This window comes from Thamnophis elegans, chromosome 12, assembly GCF_009769535.1.
Source record: "Thamnophis elegans isolate rThaEle1 chromosome 12, rThaEle1.pri, whole genome shotgun sequence".
Taxonomy (NCBI): domain Eukaryota; kingdom Metazoa; phylum Chordata; class Lepidosauria; order Squamata; family Colubridae; genus Thamnophis; species Thamnophis elegans.
Window position 1 is genome coordinate 25,307,543 of NC_045552.1, and position 22,893 is coordinate 25,330,435.

The 22,893-nt window shown below is 43.0% G+C and overlaps 1 protein-coding gene across 1 annotated transcript in view; it reads right to left on the reverse strand.

The window, feature by feature from the left end:
• Positions 1-8,763: 8,763 nt before the first annotated feature.
• COL9A2 (collagen type IX alpha 2 chain) overlaps positions 8,764-22,893 on the reverse strand; it is a 67,798-nt gene continuing 53,668 nt past the window's right edge. The window contains 7 exon segments of the mRNA XM_032227767.1: positions 8,764-8,963; positions 11,264-11,341; positions 12,559-12,747; positions 14,511-14,565; positions 19,082-19,228; positions 20,097-20,129; positions 21,557-21,601. Of these exon segments, the coding sequence (XP_032083658.1) occupies positions 8,764-8,963; positions 11,264-11,341; positions 12,559-12,747; positions 14,511-14,565; positions 19,082-19,228; positions 20,097-20,129; positions 21,557-21,601 (747 nt within the window).

Sequence of the window (22,893 nt, forward strand, 5' to 3'; positions counted from 1 at the left end):
AACTGGTAGTAAAAAAAATGCATTTCACCATTGGTTAAAATGTTTGAAAGTTGAGAAGTTTACTTTTAAATATGAACTAAATGTGTTTTCTTCCTATCCTTATTAATCATTCTTTCTGGTGTTAATATGCTGAGGCAACTGATGAGAAACATGCCTTTGAAATCTTGCCTGGAAGGATAAAAGTGTAGACCTCACAAACAAGCAACCTTTCCAAATCAGGCCCTTTAGAATTTACAAAGGAGTAGGAGGTTATTTCCCCCAAGTTCAAGCCAAATCTCACAACTCCCAGTTGTGGTTTGATCCATAGGAAGGAAAAGAGACACTGTGACCTGAACAGCAATTTAAAAACAATTTTCAATTTGCTCTTGTGATTCTCATCAGCTGCCGATACCTTGAAAAGACAGTTTATTTTTAATTGCTTCATCACTGCTTTTTTATTTATTCATTCATTCATTAATCAAATTTATATAGCTGCCCATCTCACATGAAGTGATTCTGGTGGCGTGCTATAATTAAAGAACAATGCCTATGGAAAAATGAGCATGAAAAATAGAAAAAATAGAAAAAAGTCAACATTAAAAATTAAATGTTAATTAAAATATATTCAAACCTCAGGCAGAGAGAGAGAATGAATACAGCCACCTCAATAGTAGGGAATACTTCAAGTTCCTGGGAATCTCCAGACCTGATGATTTAACCAGGTGTTGAGGGTTTTCTAGAACAGCAAGAAGGATGCAACTAATCTAATTTGAGGGTGGAATGGAGAGAATATTCCATGGGATGGGTGCTACTTGGAATGCTACTTGGGACCCTCTAAATATCAGCTTGCTGCTTTTTACTAGTTAAGCTTGGGGAAAATCAACCAACACTCATCAAAGATTTGTATAACTTGTTTGCTGGTGAATCTCTCTAGGGGGTGGGGATTGGACCAGAGGTGGTATTCAGCCAGTTCTGACAGGTTCTGGAGAACTGGTAGTGGAAATTTTGAGTAGTTCAGAAAACCGGCAAATAGGCTGACCCTGCCCCCTGCTGCCTCCCAGCCTCCCAGCTGATCTTCTTTTGTTGCCCTGAACAGGAGAAGGGAGCTAGAAAGTAGGTTAGTGGGGTGGGGAGGGAATAGGGATTTTGCAGTAGCCTTCCCTTACCACACCCACAAAGTCACACCCACAGAACCGGAAGTAAAAAAATTTTACTACCATTGGATTGGACCTTTGAATTTTGATCATGTGATCATGGGGGATGCTACAAAGGTCACAAGTGGTCAAAAGTCACTTTTCTCAGTACTGTTGCAACTTTTAACAGTCACAAAATGAATGGTATATCGAGGACTACCTGTACAGAAAGAGTACACCTATCAGTTCCCATTAATTTGAAACTATACTTTTAAAAAAAACTGTTTAAAACTGCATTTGTCTTTTCTGCATTCACACCACACTTTTGACTGGTAGTCAGGACCAAGTTTCATTTCACATCTACTTTTACCAAGTTGTGTACCCTCATACAAACAACTTGGCATTTAAAAAAAAATAGTGAGTAGTTCTTGTGGATTTTACTCCACTACTCGTTGCTTACTATAGGGGGCGGTGCTCATCTCCATTTCAAGGCCATTGAACAAGTGCTGTCTAAAGACATTTCCGTGGCATTATGGACTGCTACCTTCTCACAAAAAGTTCTACCTATTTATCTAGTTGCATTTGCATTGTATTTCGGACTGCTAGTTTGGCATGATCTGAGGCAAGGACAGGTGCTCATCCCTTCATGTGGTGCTTGGGTCTCAAACCTGGGCTGCCGGCTTTGCAACCAACGTCCAGCGTCTTAATCACTGAATCACTGTGCCGCTCTGTGATTCTTTTAAAAGGATGTTATGTGCATCTCTGTTCACTTGCATTCTGTTATTTTGGTCCTAATTTCCTAGTTATAGATTGAAATCAGAAATTAGAACTTTTGCAACTCTTAAGCAAAATGCACAACAATTAAAACGAGCAATTAAATATATTTTTTTAAATGGAGACTATCAAGAAAAGGCTTCCCAGGACACACACAAATAGCAGGCATGCATGAGAGTACAGTACACACAAGCATATGCCAATTCGTTCTCCATTTCACATCTGGTCTGTCTACCAATTCATTCCGATGCTTCTTTTTTTGGGAAAAGTGCTTCTCCGATTTGTGAAAAATCCTTCAAGCAGAGTCTTTAGAAAGGAAACAGTGCCCCCTGGTGATAGAAGGAGAGAAAGCACCCTTTCGATCAGAAGCATGAGAAAGAGCCAAAAAGGCTCATTGCGTTTGGATGCTTTGTCTACCTTGATGTGAAAGTCGAGGTCGACGTTTTTTATGGAAGCCCTCTGGCTGCGGGAAGGCAGAGAAATGGCTTTCAAGGCCATAAGCATTCAAGAAGAGGAATAGATAAGAAGTTAAATTTTAAAGCTGGAATTGTAACCAGGATTGATTAGAGCAGCTATAAATTATTCCTATACCCAGGTCAAGGTATGGACAGGTCACCCAAAATCAAGCCCAGCTCATCAGGAACTAATATAATTAGTCCTCAACTTACAACAGATCATTTAGTGACCACTCAAAGCTGCAATGGCACTGAAAAAGCGACTTATGGGCGTTCTCATACTTTTGGCCATTGCTCATGGCCACATCATCAAAATTCAGATATTTGGCAACTCACTCTCATTTATGACTGCTGTCGCATCTTGGGGTCATGCAATCCCCTTTTGTGACCTACTGATAAGCAGTCAATGGAGAAGCCGGATTCACGTCACAACTGTGTTACTAACTTAACAGCTGCAATGATTCACTTAACGACTGTGGCAAGAAAGGGCAAAACTCACTTAACTACTGTCTCGCACTTCACCAGAAATGTTGGCTTCAACTGTGGTCGTAAGTCTAGGATTAGCTGTGTTCATTTTCATTGTTTCACAGAACAATCAGTGGCTGGTTGGTCATTCTAAGGCAGGGGTCTCCAACCTTGGCAACTATAAGATTTGCAGACTTCAACCCCCAGAACTCCTCAGCCAACTTTGCTGGGAGTTGAAGTCCATAAGGAATTCTGGGAGTTGAAGTCCACAAGTTTTAATTCTGGAAGTTGAAGTCCACAAGTTTCTGGCAGTTGGAAGTCCACAAGTTTTAAATTCTGGGAGTTGAAGTCCACAAGCTTTGCTGGCTGAGGAATTCTGGGAGTTGAAGTCCACAAGTTTTAAAGTTGCCAGGTTTGAGACCCCTGTTTTAAGAAGAGGAACTTCATGAAGAACAAAGAACTTGGGTGGGTGAAGAGCAATCACAGCCAAGCAGTGATGGACAACAGCTGCTCTACAATTCTAATAAAATTTTACACAAACAAGAAAAGCCTCATTGTTCCACTGGAGTTTTCATTGGTTGTTGTGGACGGATTGGGGTAGATTGCAGGGGTGACACCGAAATATAATTTTATCATATCTTAAATCATTGTATTCTATTCCAATTTCATTGTAGACTCTATTTTATTCCAATTCCATTTTAAATCGTATTTTATTCTAATTCCATTTTAAACTGTATTTTATCAAATTCCATTTTCTATTGCTTTTATCATATTTTAGTAATAATTTGTTTCTGGAACTTTGCACTTTTTGATATGGCCCAAGGGCTAATCAATAAAGACTCAACAACTGATTGTTGCTTGAATCTGAATTTTATCCTGTTTGTGATTTTAAAAAACAATCCTCCCATCATGTTTAAGGCCCTTGTGAGCAGAATAAGGAACTGAAATTATTTTTTATGAGTAATATCTTGGACAACTGACTTTTGAAGGCTTTTTAATTTAGTTGGGATTCCAGTTCAGGAGTAGAACTCCAAAGCAGTTTCCCATGAGGCCCTTGGGAAAGAGCAGAAGGCAAGTTAGTCATTGTTGGCTTTTATCTATGAAGTATGGATGGGTTAATTTCTTTAATCCTTCCTACCTCCACCTCCATTAATCCCTCATCCTGCTGAGGTCAACTTGGACAGCCTTTCACCCACTTCCAGGAGCTCACTGTGATCCTACCTTTTGACCTCGAAGATTGGCTAGGTCTAAGCAGTGTGGAGAGAAACATCTTGCTGGCATGGCACGGGGCATGAATGAAAAATGTTACAAAATCTACTTTCAGCACCTCCAGTTCAGTTATTCCAATTATTAAGGGACATAACCACTGCCATTTCTGGACACCCAACTCTTTTCATACAACTCGGTCACTACCAACCTGCTTGTCTAGAATAAAGGAGGGAGGGATGAAGAGGAAGGAGGGAGGAAAGGAAGAAGGAAGGAAAGAAGGGAGGGGCAGAAGGAAAAAGGAGGGGGGATGAAGAGGAGGAAGGAGGGTTGATGGAAGGAAGAGGAATGAAGAAGAGGGGGAAGGGAGGGAGGGAGGAAGCGGAGGGAGTGAAAGAGGGTTGATTGAAGGAAGAGGAAGGAAGAAGAGGGGGGAGGGAAGGAGGATTGATGGAAGGAAGAGGAAGAAGGAAGGGAAGAAAGGAAGAAGGAAGGAAAGAAGGGAGGAGCAGAAGGAAAAAGGAGGGAGGGATGAAGAGGGAGGGAGGGTGGGTTGATGGAAGGAAGAGGAAGAAGGGGAGGGAGAGAGAGATGAAGAGGGAGGTAAGGTGGGTTGATGGGAGGAGGAGGAAGAAGGAGGAAGAGGGGAAAGGAGGGAGGGTTGATAGAAGAGAAAGAAGGGATAAGGGGGAGGGAGGAAAAGATGAAGAGGGAGGGAAGGAGGGTTGATGGAAGGAAGAGGAAGAAGAGGGGGAAAGGAGGGAGGGTTGATGGAAGAAGAGAAAGAGGGAAGAAGGGGAAGGAAGGGAGGAAAGGAGGATTGATGGAAGGAAGAGGAAGAAGGAAGGAGGAAAGGAAGGGAGGGTGAGTTTTTATTGCACTTTTGATTTCCTCTGAAGGCTGCGATGACGCAGCTATGACAGGGCTGTTTCTCAGCTCGCTTGTCCCAGTGATTTATTGCTATTCAGGCAGACGTTGGGAAGATGGGCTGGCCTTTCATTCCTGCAGAACTGCTCCCCGCTCAATCTCTCTCCCCTGTCGCTTTAATAGCATCCTATCTTCTATTTATTCAATGAATATTTATGAAGGTCCTTAATGAAGAAGATGGGGAGCACGCAAGGGAAGGAAGGAAAGAAAAGAAAGAAAGAGTCCCACCCCCCTTCCTATTTGCCATTTATCAGATACATCAAGATTTGTTAATATTCAAGTGGCTTAATTTCCTGATTAAATTTCATTTTACAGATATAAATTTGGAAATTAAGCTCTGCCTTTTTAGCCAAGATAGGGAGAAGAGAAAGGTGAGATAAGGAAAAATGGACACTGTTTTCCTGAAAGGGGGGTGGGGGGGTGACATAGTTGTTTTTTTAATCTGCTGAAGGCCAATTAGCAGATCTAGGACAGTCAATGGGTGCCATAGAATAGCCACATAGAAAGGAGAGTTACCAAGAATTACAGAGGCATTTGTATATTATTGACTCCTGACCCAGGTTTAATTAAGGGGTTTTTCTTTATGTAATAGTTCCAATTTTGTAAAGCAAACATTACATTTGCAAATCAAAATAGGACATCCAGAGTTTGTGTGAGCAAACTTCAAGTAACATTTACATGCCAGTGCTAAATTATGTTAGAAGTCCTATGTCAGCTTGGTAACTAAATGCTGATTTAGAGTTGCCTTGCTACAATCATCGCCCCATAACTACCTTGCAAAGGGGCTGATGGCAGATGGTATTCAGCCAGTTTTCTCCAGTTTGGGTGGGTGAACTGGTAGCGGCAGCTGCAGGTGGCCTTGTTTACCCACCCTGATGTAATGTGCGAGCACTGCGCATGCACAGATACGCCGCGTGAGAGCGAAGCAAGCCTGGGGGTGGGACATGCACGTTCACTGGTAGGGAAGGTAGGGAAGGTAGGTGAATCCCACCGCTGGTTGATGGGTAAAGGGGGTTGCAGAGGACTGAAGATGGGCCAACGCAAACACTTTCTGAATCCCAATTGGGCGTTTTACGGAGGTGTATATCCTGTGTGCTGATTGGTTGATCCAGTTTCCTGTTCTGTGTTTTACTGTCTGCCCTCTAGCGAGAATGAACATTCATAGATGTATAAATGCAACACCTACGCAACCACCCCTAAACAATGATGCCTATGTTCCCTGATGTGCAGTGATGGACTTGTCTAATTCAGACCTCACTTAGCACATTACAGGGGTTGTTCCAATGTAGGGAGAGTCGCAGTTGTGGCACTGAGTTATGAGAAACACCTTCCACAAATGGGTTTTACAATTGGAGTTAGAAAATCTGCAATTATTTCAAATCTTGCCTAAAAGTTCCCATTTTCCTCCTTACACCCTAGGCATCATGACTTCTCTTCATCACTTCTCTTCACTTTCACAGAACTTCTATATTTAATAGAATAACAAAGTTGGAAGGGACCTTTTAAGTCATCTAGTCCAAACCTCCGCCCAAGCAGGAGACCCTACGCCATTTCTGACAGATGGCAGTCCAATCTCTTCCTGAAAGCTTCCAGCAATGAAGCTCCCACAACTTCTGAAGGCAACTTCTGTTCCATCAGTTGATGGTTCTCTCTATCAGAAAGTTCCTCCTTATTTTGAGGTTGAATCTTTCCTTGATCAGTTTCCATCCATTATTCCTTCTCTGGCCTTCAGGTGCTTAACCTTCTCCTCTCTGTGGCAGCCCCTCAAACATTGGAAGACTGCTATCATGCCCCACCCCACCCCAGTCCTTCTCCTCACTAGACTAACCATGCCCAGTTCTTGTAACTGTTCTTCCTATGTTTTATCCTCCAGTCCCCTCATCATCCTGGTTACTCTTCTCTGCACTTTTTCTAGAGTCTCAACATCTTTTTTATAGTGTAGTGATCAAACTAAAGGGTTCCTCCAGAGTAATCCAAGCAGACAACTAGAATAATATCAAGATTCTATTTCATAAAGATGATGAATCAATTTACAAGAATAATTAGTGAAGAATAACTGTTTTACAAGCCTGTTAAATCAAGAGAATCAGACACAACTGTTAAGTTCATTGACATTTATTCTTCATGTTGTTTGTTTTCTTTTGTGGAGAAAAATATTTTTTAATTAGTGTTTACTTTAAAAAACCTTATTTTACAAAGATTTACAACTCTGGGAAGATGACTCAGACGGAGCATTGTATATCATTAAATAATAACTATAATAGAAAAGGGAGGTCATAAAGGCTAATTTTGTAATTAAAAATGCCATTAATTTGGACAGATCAACCTCATCAACCAACTTGATATAATAATATATAATTGACCAAAACATTAACAAATTAAGACAGTACAAAAGCAGCTGAAATGATGGGAGTATGGGGGGGGGAGGCAGTAAATAAAAAATGATCTCAATTCACTCATGAGATTTTGCTTGAGAGAGACATTTTGTAACATATTTTACAATGACGAGGTGTTTATAAGAAGTAAACTTCAAGTGATTTTTTTAAAAAAAACTCACTGACGTAAAAATGATACCATTTTTGAAGGATTTTTTTCTGTCTTGAATTTTTAATTTCTCCCACATAGCCCATAGATCATATAAATATCTTAACAGATTAGAACAGAGGTCCCCAAACTTGGCAACTGTAAGACTTGTGGACTTCAACTCTCAGAATTCTAGGAGTTGAAGTCCACAAGTCTTAAAGTTGCCAAGTTTGAAGAGCTCTGGATTAGAAACTTTAGAAGAGGCTATTTGTAGCTCAAGGCTGAACCATGGGTCCCTTGGTGCTCTTTGGGCTTTGTTGTTTTCTTAAGGATGTTTCATTACCAAACTTTGTTACAAAGTGGGTTTGCCCCACTCTCTTTTATAACTGATGGTGTTACCTAGATGGGTAATGAAACGTCTGCAAGAAAATAACCATGCCCAAAGAGCACCAAGGACCCCATAAAATTTTAAAAAAGCTACCGTGTGGAACTCAAAAAAATTATTGGGGCCCAAAATGAGAATTTTCCCTCATTACCTCAAGATAGCATATAACATTTGGGGGGGAGGAAGGGAGGAATTCTACAATTTCTTATCAATAAAAAAGAAGCAATCCTTTAATGAGAAACTCAAGTTTGATCCAAGTTGGCAGCAATTTTTGCATGTACCGTATTTTTCAGAGTATAAGACGCACCTTTTTCCTCCAAAAATCTGGGTGCGCCTTTTACACTGAATACAGCCTTTTTGGCCTACTGAAGCCCCCTTTGCAAAATTGGATGTGCATAACCTTTAGGAGACTTGTAGAGTGCTCCTGGGGGCTGGGAGAAGGCAAAAGTAAGCAAAAATTTCCCGTTGTTTGCTCATTTTTTGCCCTCTCCAGCCCCCAGAAGCACTCTACAAGCCTCCCGAAGCTCTGCATGCCTCCTTTTTGCAAAAAAAACAAGGCGTGCAGAGGGTTTGGGAGGCCTGCAGAGTGCAAAACTTTTTTTTAAAAAAAAAACCTACCTCTTCAAAATCATAGTGTGTCTAATACTCTGATGCGTCTTATAGGCCGAAAAATACGGTATGTGAATCTCTATTTGGTGCCACTCAGAATGTCCAAGTGCCTTCTCACCATCAAAGGTGGACTAGTTATGCATGGATGTTCAGGTCCAAGCAAAGGTTTCTCATCGGTCAGGAGGTTTTGGATTGGCCTTCACATCTCTTTGGGCCCAATCCTGGTGTGTTCATTGCTTAATGCAAAGTAGTGAAGCTTCTGACGAATCAGCGAGGTCAACCATGGAGCCCTTTCACTTGACAGCATTCAGTAGGAAGGTCCTTTGACAGAACCTACTTCGGTTAGTTGAGCTGAGGCAGAGGCACCAAGGCAGACAACTGCCTCGCAAAACCCAGGAAGGCCAGAAGGCCCAGGTAAACCAGGACGGCCTGCTTCTCCTGGGGCACCTGGAACACCTCGCTCTCCGTGTTTGCCATTGAGAGCTTGACCAGGTTGACCAGGGGGACCTGGAAAAATGAAACAAGGTACAGTTTATAATTGCGTGCCACATCCCCTTCCACAACCATTTTTGTTGTTTTTAGTTGAGAAGTCGTGTCCGACCCATCGCGACCCCATGGACCACGTTCCTCCAGTCCTTCCTGTCCTCTACCATCCTCTGTAGTCCATTTAAGTGCATGCCTATGGCTTTGGTGACCCCATCCAGACACCTCATTCTCTGCTGTCTCCTTCTTCTTTTGCCTGAATCTTTCCCAGCATCAGGCTCTTCTCCAGGGAGTCCTTCCTTCTCATTAGGCGTCCATAGTCTTTGAGTTTCCTCTTCAGGATCTGGCCTTCTAAAGAGCAGTCAGGGTTGATCTCCTCTAGGAATGACCAGTTTGATCACCTTGCAGTCCAAGGATCCACAACCACTATTGCTTCTCAAAGTTCTAAAGACCCCATCACCACTAAAAAAACTTGGGTGGAGTCTCAGAATTCATGTTCTATTAGCCAGGTACTTTTCAGGTGCCATCACCTTTCAGGAAAGAAGGCCTGAACAATAGGACTTGGACATGCAACAAACAAAATCTAACATCCAAGATGACATAAACTGGAGGCCAGCTAGTTCCTAATGGCCAACGCTTCAGATCTGGTGAAGAAGGTTCGTTGGAAAACCCATCTCCCTGCCTGTCTTTTTCATACCTGGATTTTATTTGCAACTGTGGCCACCGTAATAGGTCAATCCCTCATCTTTTAATTCTTGTTTTGTTTTTAGTTCTCCTCTTTCAGTTAATAAGTCATTATATCTTATAATAAATAAATAAATAAATATTTGTTTGTTTGTTTGTTTATTTATTTATGACATTGGGATATACCATATTTTTCAGAGTATAAGATGCACTGGCATATAAGACGACCCATGATTTTGAAGAGGTAAAAAAAGTTTAAAAAGTTTTTGCACTCTTCAACCCTCCCAACCCCTTGTGTTTTGGAAGAAAAAAAAGGAGGGGGGAATATGCAGAGGCTTTTCGAGTGCTCCTGGGGACTGGGGGGGGGGACAAAAATAAGCAACAATTGGCCCCTTTTTCACAAAAAAATGGGCCATTTTTTGCAGAAAAAAGGGCATGTAGAGCTTTGGGGGGTTTGTAGAGTGCTCTTGGGGGCTGGGGGGAGGCAAAAGTGAGCAAAAACAGCCTGTTTTTTCCTTGTTTTTGCCGTCCCCAGCCCCCAGGAGCACTTTGCAGGTCTCCCAAACCCTCTGCACATCCATTTTTGCAAAGGGGGAGGGGGTTCGGTTAGCCAAAAATGCTGTATTCAGTGAATAAGATGCACCCAGATTTTCACCCTCTTTTTTTGGGGGGGGGGAAGGTGCATCTTATACTCTGAAAAATCCGGTAACCATGCCTTCATTATAAATAAGCATACTGGCACTTTCAAATAGTGCTGTTTAATTTTAGTCCATGCTAGCAATAGTGAATTTCTAATGTGATGCCTCTGGAAGTAGTTGTGTATCTTGCCCTTCTCATACCTTAAGAAGGCATGCCATCCCAGTTGCAGATCATGGCCTTCCAATGTTAATAGCCTTATATTTCTCAGATTGACCCACTCTTTCACCCGCGAAAGAGCTCCCAGTTTCTAAAAGAACTAGACCTGAATTAGACCTTGATATCAATTGTTCAGAAAGCAGTGGTGGGGCGGAAGACATAGTGGTGAAGCTAGGCGTCACCAAAGAATCTCTCTAGCCCAAGGTCTCTTCTGCCATTGCTTCTTCTTACCACTGTTTTACTTCTCCAGATATAGATCTTTCGCTTCTTACTTGTAAGTGCAAAATCTATCGTATCCATAACTAAATGAAGATGTATAACATTCCCCCAAAGTCATCTCCCCCAGACCTTTTGTGACAGCCACTCCTTCATCCCTCCCACCATGAAAAATGATTGAACAATTCCCAGTAAAGAGAAAATGAAATCTTTCTCAAGGGAAACTGCAATACTGTAAACAGAGAGTTTACACTGCACTGGTTTTATGACCTCAAATCCATAGCTGTAAACATATCAGCCCTTTCTCTAAAACTGCAAAAGATTCACCTGTGGTTTATTTTGTGCAGTGTCTGGAGATGGAACTTTCCACAACGATTTATTTTATTTATTAATTTTTATGCCACCGGTCTCCCCTAAAAGGTGACCCTGAGTAGCCCTGAATGTCCTCCAAAGATATCCTGTGTGGTGATTAGCTAAAATGACTCTGGAATTCCAAAAGCTATTCCACACTTGGAGGTGGAACCCAAACGTATAGGTTTCTCTCAAGGTAACTCAAAAGATCCTCTCACCTGGTAGGCCTGGAGGCCCTGGCATTCCTTGATGTCCATGGCCAGGTTCTCCCTGGTCTCCTTTCTCACCCCTCTTTCCTGTAGGATAAGGGAATCACAAACGTTAACCCTTATTAGATTCACATTTTGTAGGCCTACTGTTTGACTGGAGCATCTTTCCAGTTCTTTCCAATTAAAGACAGCCACAGGGTGTCAGGCCTGCAGACATCTTTTCTTTTGGATCTTTGGCCTGCCACACTTTCTATTATTCTACTATGCATTTTCTATTGTGGGAAAATGGGAGGGGGGAATTGTAAGGAGTTAGATGATATGTAGCCATAACAAAATTATTTCTAGAAAGCCAAGGTCATCCTTTGTTTCTGCACCTCTGCACCTGACCGGAACTGGATGGGTGGAACTGCCAGCATGGCAGTGGGAGATTGGACCATGTGATGGAGTTGTGGGTGTGGGGGCAAGATCTTGAACTTTCAACTAGGTGGGGAAAACCGGGAATCTTTCAGTTTCAGGTTTTTCCAAATGTGCCAATATGCCTCTCTTAATAAATCGGAACTTTGAGCAATATTTTGGCTTGGCCTCTGATTTACTTTTGGATGCTATTTGGAACACTGACCCACGGATTTCAAAAACAAAGACAAAAAGGTAAAGTTTCCCCTCGCACAAATGTACTAGTTGTTCCCGACTCTAGGGAGCGGTGCTCATCTCCGTTTCAAAGCCAAAGAGCCAGCTCTGTCCGAAGATGTCTTCGTGGTCATATGGTTGGCATGATTAAATGCCAAAGGCACACAGAATGATGTTACCTTCCCACAAAAGGTAGTCCCCATTTTTCTTTTTACGTGCTTTCAAACTGCTAGGTTGGCAGAAGCTGGGACAAGTAATGGGAGCTCACTCCTTTACAGGGTATTAGGGATTCGAACCGCTGAACTGCTGAACTTTCTGACAAGCTCAGCATCTTAGCCACTGAAAAACAGGGACCACCTTTGGTGGGAAAGTAACAGTGTTCCATGCGCCTTCGGCTTTTAGTCATGCTGGCCACATGACCACAGAGACGTGGCTCTTCGGCTTTGTAATGGAGATGAACACCGCCCCCTAGAGTTGGGATCGACTTGCACATATGTGCATGGGGAACCTTTACCTTTAATTTCGTAATTTCTTTCTAATGGCTTCTTTGGGAACTTCAAGGATAAAGCTCTTCACGTTGATCAGGAATAAATTTGCAGGTGTCCATTCATGCCTTCTAAACCCTCATGAGATAACAAAAGCTGACATGAAGTTTCCATGCAAAGACCTCTTCCTACCTTTGGGTCCAGTGTTGCCTATCTGTCCAACCGCTCCTAGGATTCCTGGAGGACCACGGGAACCAGGATGTCCATGGGGGCCTTGGGAGCCAGGTGACCCAGGAGGCCCCGGAGGGCCAGGTGGCCCCATCATGCCACTTCCACCCACAGTTTCTCTTTTCGCACTCACTGCTAACTCAGCCAGTTGCTCTGGAAGGCAAAGATGAAAAGAAAAGCATGCTTCGTCTCCCAGGTGTCCTCCGCCATCCTTCCCAAATTCAGGAGGGTCAAGACAGACAGTGAGAGAGGACATGTTTCTCCACAAATGTACTCTGCTCCTCAACAGCTGTGTTTACTCAACTGCATTAATTACCATCCTAGCAGCTGTATTTGCACAACATGATGAGCTGGATTAGTTTTCATTTGGTTCAACGCTTTCTAGATTAATGTTTTATACGAACCCGGCTAGTTTGTTAAGCTTATGATTCAAGTTACTGAACTATAGATATTCAGAAAAATGGATTAAATCATAACCAAGTAAAATGTATTCTGTAACTGGTGCTTGATTCCTGGGGACTTTGAAGATATGAACATGGAACACTTGTAGATATCTTTTTTCAACCTCCCAATCTAGCCAATACAGCCTTGGTATTCCCTGGTGTTCTTCCTTCAGGAATTGATCAGAAATTGATCATCTTCTTAACTTCTGCGCCCAGGCAATATTGACTAGGGATTGCCTCTGCTTAGATCAGAGATGGGGAATGATGGCTCTTTTATGACTTGTGGACTTCAACTCCCAGAATGGGCATGACTGGCTCAGGAATTCTGGGAGTTGAAGTCCACAAGTCATAAAAGGGCCATCGTTCCCTAACCCTGCTTTAGATCCCAAGTTTACATATTAAAATGGCTGACTCAGGGATTCTGGGAGTTGAAGTCCACAAATCATAAAAGGGCCACCGTTCCCAATCTCTGCCTTACATCCTGAATCTTACATATTAAAATGGCTGGCTCAGGAATTCTGGGATTTGAAGTCCACAAGTCATAAAGGAACCATCGTTCCCCATCTCTGCCTTAGATCCTTATATATTAAAATGGCTGGGTCAGGAATTCTGGGAGTTGAAGTCCACCAGGGGCCATTGTTCCTCATCCCTGCCTTAGATGGTTTACTGAACATGGGTTAATGAACTGCCATTAAATGGAACTTGCATGTCAGACCACCAAAGGCCATCTGCCCCTTGTTTCCATCTCCAATCACCCTATTTCACACTACAAGTAGTCCTCGACTTACAATTAGTTTACTCACCGTTCAAAGTGACGATGCTGAAAAAAGTGACTTATCACCGTTTTTCACATTTACAACCATTGTAGCATCCCACAGTCATGTGATCAAAATTTAGATGCTTGGCAACTGGTTCATACTTATGACCGCTGATGTGTCCCAGATCAACTTTTGCGACCCTCAAAGTCAATGGGGAAGCCGGATTCACTTAATGATCAGGTGACTAACTTAACAACCGCAGCAATTCAGTTAACAACTGTGGCCGGAAAAGTCATAAAATGGGGCAAAACCCATTGAGCAAATGTCTCACTTAGCCACATCCATTTTGGGCTCAACTGTGGTCATAAGTTAAGGACTCCCTGTAGTAAAAACTGGCCAGCAGAATTTCAATGTTCATGCTGAAGTTAGGGAGAGTTGGGGAAGGATTTTAAGCACGAGGATGGGTGTTCACACAGCCCATTTCAATGAAACATACTAAAAAAGACACACATTTCGAGGGATGTCACACAACGTCAATCAGGAAACCCAGCTGCAGCCACCAAATGTGTCTCCAGACGAATGCCAGGCCCACGGGGATAAATCACTGCCAAGTTTGTGGTATTTGATTCATGAGCTTTAATTTCCACTTGTTCCCTGGGCCATGGCACTGGCTGGCGTGTGGCTTGGCCGGAGGTGCCCCTTTTGATACACTGACCTTGTAGCATCTTGATCACGACATCAACAATGTGCTGATCTCCAGTGTCCCTGCCCTGGGGAATGGAAGAGAAGCTGTGGGTTGTGATCTTCTCCTGCATCACAAGGCCAGCAACCACAAGAGTCTAAAATCAATTTTGTCAGGACAGGAGATTCCCCCAGGGAGGCTTCCAGTTATTATACTCAAGCAGTGTCTGTAAACAACTGGTCTGCTTCACTTCTCCTGCAATCTTCACTTGCCTAACAGCATCTGGGCTTCCTTTCCCCACCCCCAAGTGCATGCACGCACACATGAACACACAGACACACATACACACACACACAGACACACACACACACACAGACAGACAGAGACACACACACAGAGAGAGCACACATGCAGAGAGACACTCATACAGAGAAATCTTCAGCCACAGATGCTTTTTAGTGGAAATGTATAGGCTGGATAGATAATGCCTGGAGAAATGTGTACATTTGTATTAATACACATTTAATGTGTATTAAAACAAGAAGGAAGACATTCCTTTATTTTTTTTCCTCCTTTCTGTAGGGAAGATCTTCCCCTATATGGAAGAAGGCTGTGGCTGGACAATCTATTCTTCCCTTTCCTATCGGTTGGCTGGAAAGAAAGGTTGGGGAGGAACATGGGGTAGTCCTGGGGGCTGAAGCTCAGACAAGGGCTCTGCATCAGACGCAGAGAGGGAGCTACACAGCAGTGAGGCAGAAGAACAGCTGGAGCCTGTTCGCAGTGTGTGAATGCTCAGAGCTGTCAGAAGACAAGAACAACTAAGAAAGCAGGGTCGACTCAAGAGTAAAACCACACCTTAGAGGTGATTGGCCCCTCATCTGGCAGCACTCCAAATGAGATAAGGTGCGTGTGGATAAACATTCCTCAGAAAGACTGTTTGCTAAAGCCTTGCCAACTGTGAATGAAAGGAATTCACAGTTGTGTAAATAAAAGAGGTTTTTGTTGGGACCAAGACTTTGCTTCTTGCTTTCTAAGGAAGCCTGGGTCAAAACAAATGGACGGGTATTGAATGCTCCTGCCAATATCAAGTCCAGCAGAGTGAAGAAGAGTGGTGAAGGCGCCAGGCTGGAGATTGTGAATTCTAGTCCTGCTTTAAGCACTGAAGCCAAGTGGGTGATCTTGGACCAGTCACTCTCTCTCAGCCCTGGAAAGGAAAGAATAGGAAAATCCTTCTAAACTCTTGCCAAGAAATAGCAGGGGCCACATTCCAGGGGTCAACACCGTCTCAAAAGTTACTTGTATATGTATATTTATATGTACATGCATATGCATCCTAGAGGTGGCATTCAGCAGGTTCTGACCAGTTCTGAAGAACTGGTAGCGAAAATTTGGAGTAGTTCGGAGAACCGGTAAATGCCACCTCTGGCTGGCCCTGCCCCCATCTATCCTCTGCCTCCCGAGTCCCAGCAGATCGGGAGGAAATGGGGATTTTGCAGTAACCTTCCCCTGGAGTGGAGATGGAATGGGCATTTTACAATATCCTTCCCTATGACACCCACCAAGCCACACCCATCAAGCCATGCCACACCCACCGAACCGGTAGTAAAAAAAATTGAATCCCACCACTGATGCATCTGTATCTGTCTATATTGTATGTATAGAGACAGAGATGATAGAGATGATTGAGACAGAGATAGGGAGGGAGAGAGAAAGAGAAAGGGGGAAGAGAGAGACAGAGAGAGAGAGGAAGAGAGGGAGAGATATTGCTATAGCTTAATTAAAACATTCCAAAACAATCAGGAGTAGGAAGTTATGATTCTTAGAATTCTACTTGCAACCATGTAAGCTGAAGGTCCTTGACTTCTGCTTCCATGGTTTCGAGAGGAATTCTGAGAGCCATATTTTCCTACTCCTGAAGGTCCTTCACTTACATCGCTGTAGTGCTGGTGCTTCACCAGAAGGTCTTCCATGAAAGTGAAATTGCATTTAAATGTGACCGTCTAAGAGGAGTCTCTGCATGTAGCAGATGATCTCAGTGAGAAGAGGCCCTTCAGAAGAGACCTGACAGACCGTCTGTTTTCCACAATAACGAAAATGGCTCTCAAAAGTCAAGGATCCAAGTTCTCCAAAAGCAAACTCATTTTAGGGGACTCGTTGCAAGCCTCCTCTAAGACTGAACCTCTGAAGGGGGAATGGTTGAGTGACCCAATGAGAGAGACTCCGTGCAATAATCAGATAATACATAGAACAGCGATGTATAGAATTGGATAAGAAGATGTGCGCAGAGATGAATAGATTGACTGTGGAACTGAAGAATAAAGAAGAATTGGAGTATTATAAAGTGTGGAAGAGATGGTATAAATCAGGGGTGTCCAAACTTGGGAACTTTTAAGACTTATGGACTTCAACTCCCAGAATTCCCCAGCTGGGGAATTCTGGGAATTGAAGTCCACAAGTCTTAAAGTTCCCAAGTTTGGACACCCCTGGTATAAATGGTTGGACAATAGATGCAAGATACTGTATAAGAACTAAGTATGATTTACGACAAACGTGATAACACTGTATAAATTTGAAAATATTATTATATTTTAAGTGATGATATGGATTTGCTGTAATAAGTGGAAATTTGTGTTTTGTTTTCCAATGTTTAAAAAATAATAAAAATTATTATTTTTTAAAAAAAGAATTGGATGAGAAGAGTAATGAAGCAACCATTATGTAACTATAAGTGTTGCCGATACTAGAACGCTGTAAAAAATTGAAAATGTGGTATAAATGACAAAATATGTTCAATAAAAACATTTGGAAAAAGGAAGAAAGAAAGAAAGAAAGAAAGAAAGAAAGAAAGAAAGAAAGAAAGAAAGAAAGAAAGAAAGAAAGAAAGAAAGAGACACCGTGCAATTGGAAGGCCAAATTAAGCAGCACCATGCTAATCTTTGACAAGCATCCCAAGAAAGGTCAGTAATCCCCCTTTTGTTCCAGGAAGGATCACTGATCTAATTCCACGCCAGAAAAATCCTGCTTAAGGTGATACTTGCATAAGCCCACCAGCGTGCCCACAGTCCCCGTTTTACTGTCCCCATTTATCTGTATTCACTTCCTTTGTTCATGTTTATGTTCATACCTATACTTGTCTTGTACATGTTTGACAAACAAACGAATAAATACTTAATCAGAAGACAGAACTCACATGTACAGACCAGTGGTGAAATTCAAATGTTTTTACTACCGGTTCTGTGGGCGTGGCTTAGTGGGCATGGTATGGGTTGGTGCATGTGGCTTGGTGGGCATGTCAGGGGAAGGATACTGCAAAATCTCCATTCGCTCCACACTCCACGGGAAGGATACTGCAAAATCCCCATTCCCTCCCCACTCCAGAAGGATATTGCAAAATCTCCATTCCATCCCCACTCCAGGGGAAGGATACTGCAAAATCCCCATTCCCTCTGCACTCCAGGGGAAGGATACTGCAAAATCCACATTCCCTCCCCACTCCAGGGGAAGGATACTATAAAATCCCCATTCCATCCCCACTCCAGAATGATATTGCAAAATCTCCATTCCATCCCCACTCCAGGGGAAGAATACTGCAAAATCTCCATTCCCTCCCCACTCCAGGGGAAGGATACTGCAAAATCTCAATTCGCTCCCCACTCCAGGGGAAGGATACTGCAAAATCTCCATTCCCTCCCCACTCCAGGGGAAGGATACTGCAAAATCTCAATTCGCTCCCCACTCCAGGGGAAGGATACTGCAAAATCTCAATTCCCACTCCATTCCAAGGGAAGGATACTGCAAAATCTCCATTCAGCCAGCCAAAGGTGGCATTTGCCGATTCTCCAAACTACTAAAAATTTCCGCTACCGGTTCTCCAGAATCTGTTAGAATCTGCTGGATTTTACCCATAGTACAGACCCGTAATGAAACCTCCTCAATAGATCTTAAGAGAGAGAAAGATCTTAGAGATCTTTTTCTCTAAGATCACCTCTTCTGTAGTGAGGTATATATACCAGGTTGACACCATCCTTCAGAGGTGTGGAAATGAACCTCTAAAATTCTCCTGAATGGCCACACAGGAGAGAGAATTCTGAACTTGGCGTTTGTACATTTGTGTTCTGACCTAGGCTTCCCAAGAGCACAAAGCCGATTCCTCATCCTGATAAAACCTCCTTTATTTAGGTTAAAGTGAATTCCTCTCCAGCAAAGTCCCGGCAAACAGTCTTTCATGAGATTTCACAACAACAGACCTTTATCAAGCTTGGCGAGTTGCCAGGCTGATATCTTCCAAACACCACGCTGTAACAGCAATTACTTGGCAAGAAGTCAGGAACAGATCTTCATTCTAATGAATTGAACTATTGTCTCCTGCAAATTCCCCTTCCCTTTCGCTCCTCTTTATTCCCTATGGGAGGGGCCATTCACCGTCCACCTGTGGCTTTACTCCCAAGTCGGCCCTTGTTCCTTAGCTGTTCCCTTCTCCTGGCAGCTCTGCGCATGTGCACATTGGGAAGAGGCTGCAGCTGTTCTTCTGCCCCACTGATATCTGACTCCGAAGGCAGCAGCAGATCCCACCATAACATTGAACTTTTATGACATTTACTTACTGGGCCACCTCGCAACCCAGGCATTCCAGGTACACCACGTTCCCCATTCGGTCCTCGAGGGCCAGGAGATCCCGGGAAACCTCTAACTCCAGGTGCCCCAGTGTCTCCAGGAGGTCCAGGAAAACCAGGCTCCCCACAGATGCCTTGCTGCAAAAGGACACAAGCAGTGTTTCTTAACTTCAGCAACTTTAAGATGTGTGGACTTCAACTCCCAGAGTTCTCCAGGGGGTGCACCCATGATTCAATTCACAATCGGAAGTGGAACGGCTGAAAGTGTCATTGTAAGTTGACATAGTCATGGAATTTTTAGCTTTACAGCCGTGTCACTTAGCAAACAAGTTGCTGGGCCCAATTACAGTCCTTAACCGAGCACCACCTCTATTAAAATCCCACCAAACGGTGAGAAGCAGAAGTAGAAACAGATGCATCCATTTAAATTTTTAATCTGGTAAATATCCAAAAATATAACTCTTATAAGCAAAAGCTCTTTTGGGATCTCCCAAAAATTTTTAAAAGTGAGAAGGCGTCCTGAGAGGAAAGTGGGGAAAAATCTAGCTATTTTAAAAACCATTGATGCAAAAATCTTCCAGTGAGTAACAAACGAAGCTTTGTATTATGTTAAAGAAAATTGCCTGATGTTTGCCTTAACGTTTATTATCTTTTTTTTATTCTTTGCTGTTTGAAGGTGTTAAAAATGTAAAACAGTGTAATTATATAGTATATGCAAGGGATAAGCTACAGAGATATTAAAAACTATTTTTTATATAAAGTTACAGATCCACCAAAATTATCATTTTGTTCTTAGCCTAAATAACCCATTATTCAAGCCTTTTTCCCCATAAGAACAATTATTTCTCATCCCTAATCATAAAAGTTATTATATATTTCCCATATTTATAGATAGATAGATAGATAGATAGATAGATAGATAGATAGATAGATAGATAGATAGATAGACAGACAGACCCAAGATTAACTACACTGTTCAAAATACGATATAATAGCAAATAATTACCTGCCCCTTTGGTCCAGGTTCCCCCAATTCACCCTAAAAATAAAGAACAAAGAGAAACGTTTAGCTGATGCTCCAAATAGGTAAGAGGTTTTGAGACTTCTGGAGAAGAACAATTAACCGGTGGAATGGCTTGCCTTCAGAAGTTGTGGGTGCTCCATCACTGGAAGCTTTTAAGAAGAGACTGGACAGTCACTTGTTTGAAATGGTATAGGGCCATGATGGCGAACCTATGGCACCCATGCCACAGGTGGCATGCAAAGCCATATTTGCTGGCATGCCAGATGCCAGCTCCAGCATGCATGAGCACGCTGGCCAGCTAATTTTCGGCCTTCTGGAGGGCTGGGGGAGGCAATTTTTGCCCACCCCAGGCTTCAGGAAAGTCTCTGGGGGCTGGGCAGGGCAAAAAACAGGCCCAACAGGCCAACCGGAAGTTTGGAAATGATCTGTTTCCAGCTCCTGGAGAGCCTCCGGGGTGTATGTATGTCGGGGGAGGCTGTTTTCACCCTCCCCAGGCTTCAGCAAAGCCTCCAGAGGCTGGGGAAGGGTTGTGCATGCATGTGCCAAGGGGGGTCGCATGCACATGCGGAGGTGGGCAGGGAGGATTGAATTGGTATTGGCATGCACACAATTTTGGCATGCCATAAGAAAAAGGGTTGCCATCACTGGTATAGGGCCCACTGCTTGAGGAGGCTGGCCTAGAAGACTTCCAAGGTCCCTTTCAACTCTGTTATTCTGTTATTCTATCAAAGAGCTGGCAAATTAACCAGCTTCTCGGAATTCCTCTCTAGACAGGGAGAGGACACCGGTTCACCCACATTCACTCCAGACGGGAGACTGTTAGACATGGTCTCCAGCAGGTTTAGAACTCCGGGAGCCAAGGGAATAGCCATCTTCACTCTAACGCCAGTTAGCCCCTTTGAAAGGATACTGGAGTCACCTATTTCCTTTCTTAGTCACTTCTGGAAATTGCTGGTTAATAATTAAGAGGGATGAACTTCAACTTCCGCCTGCTGGCTGGAGAATTCTGGGTGCTGAAGTCCAAACCTGTTAAAGGGGCTGAGATTAAGAAACTTTGCTGTAGATCAGCCCCGAGTACCAAAATGAAAGTGCGTGTGTGCATGCGGGAGAGTTCCAGAAACTGGAAGAGCTCTCTGGCGGGCAGGCACGCACCAGGAAGCTGATCTTCCGGTTTCTGGCCCTCATGCGTGCGTGAAGACGAGCTGACCAGCAAGCACGTGCGTACTGGAAACCGGAAGCTCAGTTTTCCAGCATGTTCGTGTGCACCAGGGAAATGTTCTTCTGGTTCCCAGTGCTCCCACCCATGTGAAGACCAGCTGGCTGACACGCATGTGCGTGCCAGAACCCAGAACAGCAACAGAAGACGGCTGACATGCCCAAAGAGATGGCTCTGCATGCCATGCATACTATAGGTTTACCATCACGGCTTCAGATCATCTCACCTTCTGCCCCTTTCCTCCAGAAAGGCCTCCAACACCAGGATTCCCCTATAAGAAAAGAAGGATCAGGCATTATAACAGTCCTTTCACCACTGCCACTGCCTCGTCAGGCTGCTCCAGGTAAGGGGGCAGCATTGCGCAGGTACAGCAAGGAGCACATTGTGACTATGGAGAACTGGACCTAACTCAGCTTCTTCTCCTGCCCCCTGCAGGAAATAAACTTGTTTATTTCTGATTTCTTTTTTTTAACAGTTTGTTTATATATTTTTACATTACATACGTAAGTGCTTGTCTGGATCAATTTATTTTTATACAGTAATACTTTTCCCCATCCCAATTTCTACCTTTACTGACCAACTACGTATTTATAAAACAAGCCCCATGTATGAAAATACTCTGCCTCTTCTTCTTCTTTTGATGTCAATCTATCCATTTCTGCACAATCTAATTTTTTTTAATTACATCATCCATTATGGGCATTTCCTCATTTTTCCAATACTGTGCAAATACAATTCTTGCTGCTATCAAGACATGTAATATTAAGTATAGGTTCCCTTTATCATACTTTTCAGGTATTATGCCTAGCAAGAATATTTCTGGATTATAATCTATACGTTTTTCTCCAATCATGTAAGTATTTTATCCAATATTTCTTTGCTTTTACACATGTCCACCACATATGATAATACGTTTGTGGTGTCTGGTTACATTTCCAACATTTGGCGGGCATACTTTTAAACATTTATGCCAATCTTGCCATATTTATTTTTTATTTCTAATTGACCTCACACAGGCCAGACAATCAGAGGGCCTGGGACTGTAAAATGCCCAAATCTGATCTAGAAGGTCTTAGATGAAGAGGGGCCCGCTAGCTATTGGAACAGAGAGAAGATGCTTTTTAACTTTTAAGTTTGGAGATAGCTTGACCTCTGGACAGACACATCCACAGGATCTGAGGCTTCAAGTCAACAGAATGAAAATAACATTGTGGGCATTGCAATGATTGATTGCTCCCCTTTTATACATGTCAGTCTTCAGATCTGTTGGTGGAATTGATAGGGTTAAGCTCATTCAGCCCTTTTGGGGATCAAGGGGTGGCTACGTAGAAGGGGGCTCCCTCCTGCTTCACTTCCTCCCCTATCTGAAGATGAATCAACTGCAACCTCTGAAATTTAGCCATTTTATTGTAAACCAGCAGCGTAATTTCAGGATCCTGAGGTGGAAGCAGCAACTGGGGGTGGGGCTGCAAGAAGCCCATCTAATCCATATCGTAGAAGCCCATTTGAGCTGCAGCTGACTCAAATAATCAGCTGATCGGAGAGAGAGCGCTGTTGATTTTT